This window comes from Geospiza fortis, unplaced genomic scaffold (genome assembly GCF_000277835.1).
Source record: "Geospiza fortis unplaced genomic scaffold, GeoFor_1.0 scaffold41, whole genome shotgun sequence".
NCBI lineage: Eukaryota > Metazoa > Chordata > Aves > Passeriformes > Thraupidae > Geospiza > Geospiza fortis.
Window position 1 is genome coordinate 936,483 of NW_005054299.1, and position 14,069 is coordinate 950,551.

General features: G+C 41.7%; 1 protein-coding gene across 1 annotated transcript in view; it reads left to right on the top strand.

Moving 5' to 3' along the window:
* Nucleotides 1–1,555: 1,555 nt before the first annotated feature.
* The window catches only part of SLC30A10 (solute carrier family 30 member 10), a 22,845-nt gene continuing 10,331 nt past the window's right edge, over nucleotides 1,556–14,069 (top strand). The window contains exons 1-2 of the mRNA XM_031061082.1: nucleotides 1,556–1,978; nucleotides 13,619–13,635. Of these exons, the coding sequence (XP_030916942.1) occupies nucleotides 1,556–1,978; nucleotides 13,619–13,635 (440 nt within the window). The remainder of the gene's footprint in view (nucleotides 1,979–13,618; nucleotides 13,636–14,069) is intronic.

Genomic DNA, 14,069 nt, shown 5'->3' on the forward strand with positions numbered 1-14,069 from the left:
TGGGATGGAAGTGGTGACACAGGTATGAGAAGATGAAAAGGACGATAAGTAAGTGCCAGTTTTCAATGTTGTAATTAGTTCTAGTAATCCACCCTTCCAGGCTTAATGGTGTTCTTAAAATGGCAGGAGGAGGGGAACCCTTGAGTCGCAGCTGCAGTGTGTAGCTAGGCAAATGACCAAATGTTAAAAATTACGTATGTTGGCAGGAGAGGCTTCTAACAAACTGGACTTTGAACATAAATATTTTGATTGTTGAAACCCTGTGAGCAAAAATCCAGATGAAAAGAGGGGATGGGTGTTTGTTTTTAACCTAAAGTTAAGTCACCTTGGGAATCCTAAGGGCAGCAGGGACAATTGGTCAGCTCAGGTTATCAATATTATCTTATCTCTCCATGGCTGTACTGCATGTAATTCATGTAATTTCCTCTGTCCTACTTCATAACTAACTGTGTGCATATATGTACACAAATGGGCATTTTAAATAAAATGCTGGATCATAAGTTTTTCAAGGAAAGCACCTTGGCAGGCCCATATGGCCTGGTGTGCCATGAGTGGTAGTTTGTGAGTTTGTGTTAATATGAGGACACTCAGAGCTCAACAGGTGCTGCAACGAGTGACAAAAAATGTTACTGCTTTAGGATCTATTTTCTAGAAATGGCAAAAGTACAAGCTAGGACGTCAGCAGCTTGAACTTCTCGTTGTGCTTTCCCCAACTCTGACTTTTATGTGCAAGCATATAAGAATTGCTTTGAGATTTTGAGACAGGTTTTCAAAATGGGAAAAAACCAATATGCTTTGGGTTTATTGTTAAGCCTCAGCTTCCATGTCTACTGGCAGGTTGTTTAGAAAATGGCCTCCAAAATTTCTCTATATACATGAACAATGTTAAAATGTGCTAAAAGTACAAGAAGTTGTTGTATGGTTGTTGTATTACATTGCTAAAATGGAAGATCAGTGCAGTTGTCTTTGAAGATTGTTCTATGGACAACATCTTCAGTAAGTCTCACAAGCAGTTCATATCTGTTGTGCTCTTAAAAATCATGTCCACCCAACATAGATTTCAAATGTCTTTTTGCATAGGTGTATAGTAAGACTTTTTCAGTACTAAAATTGCTGGCAACAGAAATGGCAGGAACAGACATGAGAGGAGAGTTTTATGCAAAATAGAGGTCTTTTCTAATGACTTAAAATTCTCAGCCACCTTCTTATGCTCTCCTGTCTGGGCCTTACTCAGTTTTTCAGGACACTGACACTGAGTGGAGTAGCAAGTTCTGGTGCTCCCAGTATTCTTCCTAGGTTTATTTTTGGTTTTGTAGGAAAAAATGCCACCTGAGGGTGGGACATTTGCAGGACTGGAACTCTCACAGTGTCTTCACATGACATATCTCACCCAACTGCCCTTTAAACTGATTTATTGTTTTACTGCTCCCTATAAAAGTGGCTCCCAGGCGTGAGCAGCACTGACAGCTGAAGAGCAGGATCGCAGGGAGGGAGCTGCTCCCCGCTCAGCGCTGTCTCCGCAGATCCCAGGAGCAAGGGGCAGGGAGCCGCAGGAATGGGCCGCTACTCGGGCCGCAGCAGCCGCCTCATCCTCATGTGCGCGGTGAGCCTCGCCATTTTCGCCATTGAAATCTCGGTCGCCTACGTGGGCAATTCTCTCTCCTTGGCCTCAGATGCCTTTGCTGTTCTCTCCCACTTGATCTCCATGATCATCGGGCTGACTGGAGTCCGCTTCAGCCGCGTCAAGTGGCACAAGGCTAGCACATTCGGCTTCAGCCGGGCAGACGTGCTGGGAGCTTTCGGCAACTCTGTCTTTGCCACTGCACTCATGTTCAGCATCTTCGTGGAAGCTGTCAAGAGGTTTATCAACCCTCAGAAGACGGAGAAAGCGCTGCTCGTCCTCATTATTGGGGTTGCAGGTCTGTTGTTCAACCTGTTGAACTACGTTATCTTCATGGAGTGCTGCTATTGTCGTGCAGTCCCTGAGGACGCCGAAACAGGTAAATAACCTCTCAGGTGGCTGCTCTGCCCCTGGCACTTCTGCTTGGTTATAGGGACTATTTATTGCTTCTCTGGGATGGGCAATGAAAATGTAGTTTTCTTCACTCTTGTTAGGAAGGGTGATGGATTTTATGCCTGTAAAATGTTTCCAGCGTAAAATCCATGCACAGGATTTTACGCCTGTGCATGTTTCCAGCTGTTGCCACAGGTGTTTATCAGTAAGTAATGGGCAAACATTTTAAGTGTTGTCTTTCCAAAGCATACAGTGATCTGCAAGGGAAATTTCCTCCCTAATCCACTGGCTGGCCAAACACAGGACAAAGCATGCTACCACCCTAAGGAGATACTTGTTATAAAGTACCTAATCCTGAAATACCAGTCATCCCCAATCTCCACCTCTCAATATTTTAGTAGTTCTTCTGTAACTTGTATCAGAGACGTGGTTATCTTTAGAGCAGTGTTCACTGTTTGCAGGAGACAAAAGAATAGGTAAGTGCAAAAGGAGAGTCTCACCCTTTCTTGTTTAGGGAATATGTTGTGAAAATATTTGGATGCTGACAGAAAAGTCCTGTGACTACAGTGCCGAGGATTCTTTACTGATGTTTGTTAACACGTTCTTGGGAGAGCATGCAGAGGAGAAATGGGCATACTTGGCCACAGAAATATTTTGCAGGACTTTCTCTTCAGTCCATAGAGTTTTTACCTTTCAGTTTATTTTTCTTAGCATAGGATTTTAAAATTTCTACATTTGAGAGGAGAGATGGTGGCTGATATTTTTATTCCGGGAGAAACTCTCACTTCATTTGATGTAAGACACATGTGAGCTCTTTTTCTCTCTTGGAATGTTTTTATATACATATGCAAATGTATTTCTTAAAACTAGAAATATTTCAGTTGAGATAGGAGCCAAATATTTGCAAAATGTTAACTGGATGGGCTGGGGGGGGAAGCTGAGAGCCTGGCTGAAAAAGCAGCTGCTCTTATGTACTGCTCTAGGTGAGGTGAGGTAAGGTAAGTTCTGTGTTTGACTTTCAGGCCGGACAAGGCTCTGGAACTAGAAATTAAAAATTTGTTAGCTTGTGTTATAGTGCTTAATGTGTTTTCTGATGGACTTTTAAATTGGAAAATATTTCTCTTTATTATTAAAGGTATCTTCAGATCATATTAAAGCTTTAGCTTCATTGCAGCTTAACATTAAAGCCAGATGCATAACTGATTTTGGTGCCTGCTTGTTTATATGCCCACCTGTTTAACATTGAAGCTTCTCTTACTCTAAATTTCTGGTGATATGTAATTTTCTGGGGAATTTGATTGGCTTTTGTGCTGGGAACTGTCAGCAATTCATGACGAAGTCTCTATTTATGATGACTTATTTGAAGGCATCTTCTGAAACTGTGCTTCTGAGTGAAGTCAGTGAGGAGGAACACATCAGCACTTAAAAAGGAATTAATGAAATTGATGGCAATTGTGTAGCTAATGATGATCTCGCTGAATTTCCAGGATCCTGCTCCTAATAACTTTCTGGGACAACACATCCATCCCAATAGATTCATGTCCCAAGACCTCGCAACTTAGCTTTATTTTCAACTAAATTTAAGTTGCATGAACCAGGGATGAATTTTGTACTATCCCATAAATATAGTGTGTAGATTTGCTGGTAGTTTTGCTTCTCTGTTTCTGGTACAGTGAAACTTCTCTGCTTCCAGTAGTGCCTACAGGCAAGATAATGCTGTTTTATTCAATAGAGGAAACGCTCTTTCCTTCTGGACTTAATTTTGCAATTCTCAGATAGGTAAAATTCCACATTTATTTGCTCTAATCTTCTTTATATTCAACCTGAGTGGGATTTTATTACATTTCTTTCAAAAGAAGGAACAGATAGCTGTAGTCTGAAAAGTATACTTGCATGTTTCACATGTATTTCAAGGATATATTAAAAAACATGAAAAAAGAGGAATTCCATCCCTCTGCCTCTTGTCATCCTGCATATGAAGAAAATATGCTCTTTCCTGGAGCAGTAAGGCAACGTGAATTTTCTAATGTGTCAGCACCACTAGCAGAAATTCAAGCAGATGGACATGGTCTCTGAGTGCTGCTGGTACTGTCCAGCTTTCCATAGGAAACACCTTTGGAGACACCTGGACAGGCTCCTGACATCAGTGATGGTTTGCTGGCAGATAAAGGTTTGTAGAGTAGCTCTCTACCTCTTAAGCTTTCTAGGGAAAGGGGACAATTGCCTTCACATCTCTTTTCCCCAGGCAGGGAATGGATTTAAACCACCTTCTCTCTTGTTTGCACCACTTTGAAAAAAACCAAAGCAAAAATTGAAGAGAACAGGTCCATCCCCTAGAGCTGAACTGTGTGTGCTGAGGGCAATGGGGGCATCTGAATCCACTGAAGCAAATTCTTCCATGGGTCTTAGTGCCACAATTAATCACCACAGGGAGCAGTTCATCTCATTGTTCTGTTGCAAGGCTGACCATTAGGGATGGAACAACTAGCTGGTGGGTTTCCTGGATGCTGCTGACAGCAGGGGCAGAGTGAGATGTGTCTGTAACGAGCCCAGTGGACTCTGAGGGAGGTGTTTATAGGTGGCAGCTCAGCTCTGCATTTTTTCCCTTGTTCTACAGCTGTATTCCTCATTTAACTCATTGCAACATCCACTCCCCAAGTTCTCATCTTAGTACGAATATCCTTGTTGAGCAAGTATAAATGTGTTTTTCCAAGTTACCAACCCTGCTTACCCAGACAGAGCCAATTTCCTCTGTCATCCATTTTCTATGTTTGTTTTGCTTCTCACCCCTAACTCTTCAATCCCTCACCCTTCATTTTTCTGAGTTTTGCTACCCTTTTGCTCTGTGTCCTATTCCTTAAGCCTTCATCAGCTGCCATTCCCCTTGCTCTCTTTCTCTCTCTCAGCTGTTCAGCTGTAAACACCTCTCTCTTCCCACCAGGTTGAATTCAGGTCTCTCTGCACAGAAATATTAAAACTTTCCTGAGAAACTTTTCCCAGCAATTGAAATTCACAGAAGACTTTTCTTGCTGTTGCTGTTGGAAATGACAGAGCACCTTCATCTAGGGCTTTCTAACACTTTTGAGGTCTTATATCTCTGCAGAGAGTTTTGGCACAAAAATGAAGAACATGGCTGAATAGCAAACAGATGAAAATAAAAAACATCATGCTCTCATAATAAATACCAGACAATTTTAATACTGGCCATACACCTTACGATCAGTTGTGAAAATACAGAAGCCTGTTTTACTGCACACAGAGACCTAATTACTCTTGTCCATGTAGGTCAGTGCAATTGTCTCTTCAGCTCATTTATACACCGTTTTAAACCCTTAGAGGAACCACAGTTTGAAAAGCACCACATTAGTCTGATCATAGTAATTCTCTTTTGTTTGTCTTGAGAAAATAAATAAAGGTTTAACCTGGAGAAAACATTTGTTCTGTTGTCTTGTGATCTGTACAGGAAGGTGGGGAGGGAAGTAGGAAATAAAGATGTCACCCAGCCCAACTCACTTGACACTGAGCCACCCATAAATTGTCCCAGACTGGGAGAAACATCTCTCATCTTCTCATGAGACACTTCATGGTCTTTGCCCAGCTCATTAAATAAAACATGCTCTATGTTAGCAGCCAAGTGCCTTTTGCTTTTAATGTACCTGTTTGTGGAATTTAGCAGGTATGTGAGTTTTTGGTGTGGTATCACTGCTGGGTCTTGATTCTCCTCTTTCAGTGTGCACCAGCAGTCTGCCTCTCAGATAAGACCTGGAAAGTAAGCTAGCAGTCATGTAAATGGAAAACAAACCTTCTTTCTCCTTATGCACCTATGCAGAGTGAGTTTCTTTATTCTGAGGCTTGCTGAGAGGTAAATCTTTTTTCCAGGCTTTGTATGTATGAGACACATGAGGGCAGATGTGTGAATGAAGAGAGGCACTTTACTGGCTGGGTGATTTGGGAAGACTTTGTTGCTGTAATATTCTGGACTAAATACTCACATTTGTTGGTGAAACATGCTGATCCCAGGGGAAGTGAGAACACTTATAGAACAAAATAAGTGAATAAATGGCTGCTCAATCTGTATCTTAATGTCACAGACTTTCCCAGTGGAGACCTGGTGAGCTAAAACGTGCAGGTATCAAAAGACAATTGTATTTGTAGCTGTGCTCTCTGACTCAACAATTGCAAAAATGCATCCTGCAGGTGGCAAGAATGGCCTGGAAATTAAAGTTCCAGAATAAAGGATTTCAGTTTCTTAGGTTGTCAGCCTGAAGAATTCAATGATGACCTAATTTTACCCCATTTAAAAGAGAAAAATAAGTTCCCTGGTTGGAATAGCTCTTTCTCACATGCACTGCTGAAAGCATGACAGACTTTGCCAGTTGATGATGACTCAGAGACATTTTTAAGGAATTAGAAGGAACCCTGAGTGTAACACCTGTAACAACAAACCTCTGGCTTACTCTGCTTTTCACACCTGAAAAGCCTAAAATCCTTTCCTCAAGATCAGCATTGTTCTGTGCTTCCTCTCTTTTGAGTGTATAATCAACAGGTTGATTTTATTTTTCCCTGAAAGCACCAATCCTTCAGTAAACCCTTCACACCAATTCATCCCCTGCTGCATTCTTACAGATGATTGTAGAACGCACAGCACCAGAGTTTGCCAGAAGACAGCTCTGTCACACAGTGCATGCTCATTCTCAAGGTTTATGTTGCCTCTGTAGTGCACTGTGACATCCAACTCCTAAACATTATGCATAAATGAAGGAATGTATGCTTTATGTATTTATTTCCATAAATCCGAGAGTTGTTAATGCGTTGGCATGCAGGTAAACAGAGCCTACTGTAACAAAATATTTAGATTTTATGGCTTTGCTGGATGTAGTCCTCTCAAATGGAATAAAAAGACCAAGGGACAGTTTCAAGGTATTTTTAAGTGTTTATCAAATGTTTAAGACTGAACACAGATTTATCTGAAGATCTTCTTTAGTTTAATAGTGTGGCAAATAGTCCTCATCAAAATTTTCCAAAGCTTTTCTGAGCAGCCACTGAAAAGGTACCTGATTTGTGTTAATTTATGCTCAGTGGAGCTCTAATACAAAGTGTTTAAAAAGAAAAGAGAAAAGATTGTGAAATTTTACTTAGCAATGTCCTCCTCTAAATTTTCTTCCCAATTTTGAGTGCTCTTCAAAGAGAATTCAGAAGATAATCTGGGGGTTAGTTGTCAAAGAGAAAATTGTGCATCAAAGCAAGTAAAGCAAATGTTTTAGGGCTACGTTGTGTCCAAAATGGAAAGTGCAGAATGAAAAAGTGAAGTCTTTGGGTAAAGCAAGCAAAGCATCCCTGGATGGCTTATGCAACAAGATAAAGGTGAGATTAAACTCTCTGAACCTAGATTCCAACAGTGCTAGTGCTGCTGAACTTTGGGTACCTGCCTTTGCTCTCAACCTTGAACCAATTTCTTAGGAGACCCTGAATTACATCACAGTATCTGGGGTGAGCTGTAAGGAAATAAAAGGACTCTAAGATGACTGAGTTCAAAGTCATAAACAGTTTCAATACAATGGGGTTTTTTAAGGCTGACATGTGTTATATGTTAACTGCAATTGCTTTAATTGGACGTTCTGCAGACAGTTTGACACAGGCATATGTCTGGTATCAGTTTCAGTCTAAAATGCTGCGGATATAAAAAAAGAAGCTTTTGCAGCAGGAATCAATGGAATTTACAGTGATGATATCAGTGAGTGGCTTTTTCATAGTCATGTTCTTTGCAATGGGCTGTGCTACCTGGAAAAGGTCATATGTAGGTATAAATATACACAAAAAGTACATTTATATGGGAAACTACATTGTTTTTAAAAAGTGAAGTATTTGAAATATTTCAGGAAGCTTTACCCAGGTGATAGAGAAGACACTGACAGAAGTATGCAAAAAGGTTTTTATGCTGGGTATTAAGTGCAGAGAATGGTGTAACTAAAACACTGAACAACCATCTTAAAATAGGGAAAAATATAACAAAAAGAAGACATTACAGCCTAGGAATTAAATAATCCCACAGGTTCATAATTTCAGATTGACCCACCAGTATATTCAAGCGAAATTTAGGAGAGCATGAAAAATACATTCCCAGGCCAAACTCCTGTACAGAGTCTGTCCCCAGGACAGTTTCAGGACTGTCATGAAGAGTAACAGATGTGATTAAAAATCCAGCAACATTCACCTCTGTACTCTGCCAAGGACATTGATAAAGCTTTCCCCCAGACTGAAGTCTTGCTAGTCTAGGCTTCTGCTCCCTGGGTGGAAGCAGACCTAAAGACTTCCCAGCCATTCCATCTTAGAATGGCTATGCCAAGAAACCACATCTTCCTCTTCCAAGTGTGAGAGGGAGACACAAATAAAATGAGCGAGGAATGAGGAACAAACCACCTTCCACAAATAGGTCTGTTGGCCGGTGTTTATTTTGTTCTTCATTTTATGGTTGAATTTATCTGTGGCAGAAGCCAAACACATGGTTTCCATTTAGATTTGCTATAATTTGGTCCATGATTCCTAATTTTGAGACACAAGCTTCACAGTCAAGGCTGTCACCGGGTCTTCTTGGAATGAACTTTAAAGGCCCTCTCACAGCCACACATTGCATTTCAGGCTAGGGATGCTGCCTTAAAATGTCATATGCCCAGGATCAGCCTCAGCTTTTTAGTACAAATGTAATATTTTCCTTCCCACAGGCTTAGAGCTTAGTAACTCCTTCATTACATACAGCAGGCTGTGGGCATTGGCTTCGTTCATTCTCTAGTTTCTTCCAGATCATCCCTGAAATGTGTGTTGTAAATAATTTTTATGATGGGTAAAAAAATAAAGTCTGACAGGACTTTGATAAGCAGATTGAAGAGACATCTCTCTTAACGGTAATGCTAATGGTTCCTTATTTTCATGATTCTTTTTGCTATCCAAATTCTACAGAAGCACAAGACTATGAGTGACCTTATTTTCATACAGCAGTAGAAGAAAATTACCATGAATGCTGCTGTTATTATTGTCATATTTCATAATTACAGAGATATCCTACTTTCAAAGGCTGGGGATGGCTTCTCTGGAAGGAATTAGGTAGATTTTTACCTGCCACCTTGAAAATGAATAAGTCAAGGAGGATGTGGCACAAATCTGCAAAACCAAGTGTGGCATAGGGAAGGCCAGTAGCCATTGAATGTTTGTCTTGTCTTCTGAAACAAGAACATGTTAAGTGAAACTATCAGGATTCAGATTCAAAACAAGGGGGAAAAGGCAATAAGCTGAGAGAGTTGTGGTTCTTCAGCCCGGAGAAGGGAAGGCTCTGGGGAGACCTTAAGGCACATTGCATTATCTAAAGGAGCCCACAAGAGAGCAGGAGAGGGACTTTTTACAAGGGCAGGTAGTGACAGGACAAGGGGGAATGGCTTTAAACCGGCAGAGGGTAGTTTGGTTTAGATATTATGAAGAAATTTACCCTGTGGGAGGTGAGGCACTGGAGTACATTGCCCAGAGAACCTGTGGATGCCCCATCCTTGAAAGAATTCCTGGCCAGGTTGGATGGGGCTTTGAGCAACCCGCCCATATCTCTTCCTGTGGCAGAGAGGTTCCAAGCTAAACTATCCCTATGGTTCTTGTTTCCAATTAATGTTGAACTCTGCATTTCTTAGTGAGAGCCTGGACTAGGACGTGAAAGAAAAATCCACTGAGGGCTACAAGATACAGATATCTAGCTCAGAAACTCACTTGGGCTGAAAATACCTGAAGAATAAGAGAGTATTAAGGGAAAGTGTACTATATACTCACCCTGCTTTCCTGTTACCTAGGCATCCCTTTATGGCCACAGGTGGGGACAGACTCTTGGCTGCCAATGGCTAAGTGTTTAAAATCGGTGTTGAGTAATTTGAAAGCTTGGTACACAGAGATCTTGAAGCTTACAGGAGTGCATTGCATCTTTGTCGTTCAGAAGGGAAGTTTTCTTGTTTGTAATAATTTTAGAAGTTCTGAAGAACTTTTCTAAATTTTGTTCCTGATTAGGATGAGGAAACTGCAGCTTTTCTAGCAGCATTGTAGCTGAAACTAAACTTGGCTGAAACTAAAGTTGGCAAAGCATTCAGAAAACGAAAGTGCTGGACAACGTTTTCTGCATCTCCTAAGAACTCGTTCCAACTCAGCATAGTCAGAAATGGGGACCCTGGGATATTTAGGCTGCTTTTTTCTTCAATAATATGTAGCTTGCTCAGGCCATCTCAGGGCTGGATGAATAAGTGAAATCATAACATTCTACTGTTGAATGTCTACAGACAGTGTGAAACACACATGGATGCCAAGCACACTGCAGAGCAATCATACACATGGTTACTTTCTGAAAGGATTTGAGAGCACATGTTCTGATGCTGCAGGTGGATTTATGCAGGCAGAATGGAAGTGCCAGAAAGGGGGAAGAGCCTGAGTGAAAACACTGGCAGTGGAGTCAGTGACTCCTATGTTCAGGATCATTGCTTTCTTTTGGACTATGTGGAAGGAGATCAAAGCAGAAAAGAGCTACAGGGATAACACATATTTTATTCTGAAGATTCACCTGAATTAATTATTCTTCTTATTTAAAGCAACAACTTCTTGAATGAGAATGATTGAGGTAACTTTGCTCACCTGGCAGTTTTAGGAGCTGCTTGTCTTTAAGTGATTGTGGCACCTGGATAAAGAGAGAACAGGGAGGTTTGGATGCATAATGAGAAGAGTGAAAGCTTGGATGTCCAAGAGGCTTCTAAGCAGCCACAGTGCAAAGGCCCTTGCATGGATGAAGAGCTGGTCAGAAGCTGCCCTGGTTTTGGCTGGGATAGTTCATTTTCTTCACAGAAACTGGTATAGTACTGCATTTTGGATCCAGCATGAGAAAAATATTAATAGCACTCTGATATTTTGGTTGCTGATAAGTAGTGGTTACTCCAAGTCAAAGAGTTTTTGGTTTTCCATGCTCTGCAAGTGACGAGCTGCACAAGAATCTGAGAAGGAGCACAGTCAGGATAGGCAGGACTTGGACTGGCCAAAGGGATATTCCATACCACAGCGTAATTTTCAGAACATAAGTTGAGAGGAGGTGGCCAGGAGTCACTGATTGCTGCTGGGGCATGAGTTGGACATTGATCAGACCGTGGTGAGCAACTGTTTGTGCATAATTTTTTTCTTTGATTTATTTTTGTTTTGTTCTGTTTCTATGGGTTTGTTTGTTTGTTTTTACTTTGCTTCGATTATTAAACTGCTCTTATTTCAACCCACAAGCTTTCTTTACCTGTTTTTCTGATTCTCCTTCCCATCCCACCTTGGTGTGTGAGCGAGTTGCTGTGTGGCACTGAGCTGCCAGCTGAGCTTAAACAGTGATTGAAGATGAGAAACAGAGTGATTCCATAGATGGAACAGATCAGTTCCATAAAAATGTGTGCTAAATGTTCAGAACAGAAAAGTGAATCAAATGCGAGACCATACAGGGAAAGGAGTAAAAGAGACAGTCAGGACTTTTGCTGTTCCTCTCTATCAGTGTATCTCCTGTTTCTCTGTATCCGCCCTGCGTTTCGAAGACTGGGCAGGTCTGGTTCCCTTATCTCCCGAAGGTGTAGATGGGAACTGGAACCAGTCCAGACACAGATCTGTGGTCCGACCCAGCAGACACTGCTCTGTTCCTGTGTCGGTGTGTGGCTGTTTTGTGACAAGCAGATGGAGATGTGTGAGCTTGACAGAAGGAATAATCAGTGGATCAGCAGATCCAGTGTCAGAGCTGAGGCTCTGAACACATACAGTTTCTGACACCTTCAGCGAGTCAGCTGTAATTGTGCTCCATGCCAGAGGACTTCGTCACAGCTTTATTTGCAGAAAACAATATTTTTAACACTATGTCTTCAAAATAACTGTGATATTCTTATGTTTTGAAGTGAGTTCAGGGCTATGAAACTTCCTTTTTTTTTTTCCAAAGAGGATTGATATATATTTTTCACAGGAGGATTAATGATGTTTCAGCTACTGTATTATGTCTTCCTGAAATAAAAGTCACTAGGAATTCCTTTCAGTTCTATGAAGGTGCAATTAGCTGGGCTTCAGAGAGCTGTAGTTTTTTTTTTTGATTGTAAGTGAAGTGCCAGAGACAGAGTTTGCTATCATTAATTATAGTAAAGAAGAGATAGTCTTTCATTTTAAAATTTATATCTGAGTATTTAACTTCCTATAACTCCTATTTTTCTTCTTATTGTTCTACCTATTTGCTTTTGATTTGGCCCATTAAACATTTCTTATCCTATGTCAGTAGTTGCAGTTCTAGAGCTGAAATGTGTGTTGATGTAAATTATTCTATCCTCTCCAACAACTCTGTTTATTTTTATGGTAAGGTTCATTTCAATACATTTATTTTCATGCCTTTGTTAATTTGCATATTGCAGGATATCAAGTGTGTGAATCTCTGCTTAACTGGGAGTTGTGTGGTAATCCTCTGCAGGGGAGACCACCCCCTGAAAGGATGCTCAAGTCGACTCCAAAAGTTAATACACAGCTTGGGTTCTGTGCACAGAATTAGGTGAAATGGAGAGGCCTCATGTAAAAGATGTGTTCAAGCAAGGGATCAACTCAGTCAACAGCAGTAACAATGCAACTGCTTCAGAGTTAGAACAAAGAGGAAATTCCCGAGGTCCTTAAGGAATTTCTGGTTGTAGAGAGCACTGCCTTAGGAAGGTGGGACAAGACAGTGTTCCCTGGCCTTGCTGATTTAAAATCTGACAGCAATGGGTGCCTTGTCAAGTGTGGTGAAATGTGTGATGTGGCACTTCAGTGTGAATTGTAGCTGCTGAAGTGGAACCTCAGCACTGGTTTGCCTCTGGCATAGCTGAAATGCTCCCAACTCTCACAGGATAATGTTTTAAGAACCTAATTTTCTCTAGGTCTTACATATTTTATTTGTTATTTTTGGGCCCAGTTCTGATACTGAGAACCACATAGCAGAGGACAACTTGATTTCACAGCAGCTGCTTTAGCTGTTCAATTTGAAATGACGTATTGGTAGTTCAGCTGTCTTTTTTCCATTTGCAAGTGGGGCTGTCATTTTTGCAAGAACTGTCATAAAAACAACAGCAACAAAACATCTACAAATAAAAGACAGAGGTTTACTACCTTTTCATGGTTCATGTAGACTATCCTGTAGGTTAAAATGTGCATGCAATTTTCTTTCTTATAGGGTAATGATAGAGTTGTGAACACTAAGGTACTATTTTCATAGAACAATAAAATGTTAAGGGTTGGAAAGGAACTTAAGGATCAAGTTCCAAGTCCCTGCCATGGCAGGGACACCTCTCACTAGACCAGGTTGCCCAGAGCTCCATCCAACCGGGCCTTGAACACTGACAGGGATGGGGCAACCTCTGCCAGTATCTTACCACCCTAAATTTGCCTCTTTCAGTTTGTAACCGTTGCTCCTTGTTCTGTAACTATCATTCCTGATGAAGAGTTCCTCTCTGGCTCCTCTGTAGCCCCTCTTCAGATGCTGGAAGGTTGCTAAAAAGTCTCTCCACAGTCTTCTCCACGATGAACAGCCCCAGCATCCTCAGCCTGTCTTCACAGGTGAGGTGCCCCAGTCCTTATCAAATTTGTGGCCTCCTCTGGACTCGGTCCAACAGCTCCGTGTTCTTCCTATCTTGGGGTCACCAAATCTGGACGCAGCACTGCAGGCGGAATCTCACCAGAGCAGAGTAGAAGAGAATCACCTTCAAACTTCTGGCCACGCTGCTTTGGATACAGACCAGGGTTCCCCTGGCTTTTTGATACACCTTTGTAAAGGCTGGTGGCTGGAAATGAGCTGGCTCAGTAGATGGCACTCTGTCCTTTGGTGTGGCACTTTCGTCGCCAATAAAGCACCAAAGCTCCGTAATTACTGGATCCTTCCCTGGAACTTGACCGTCTCAGCGTGGCAGCAGCGCAGGCAGCACAGCCTTGGGTAGCTCTGCCTGCCCGAGAGGGCCCTTCCCCGCCGCCGCGCCGGCTCCGCGCCTCCCCGCGGCCCATCCAGCTTCTC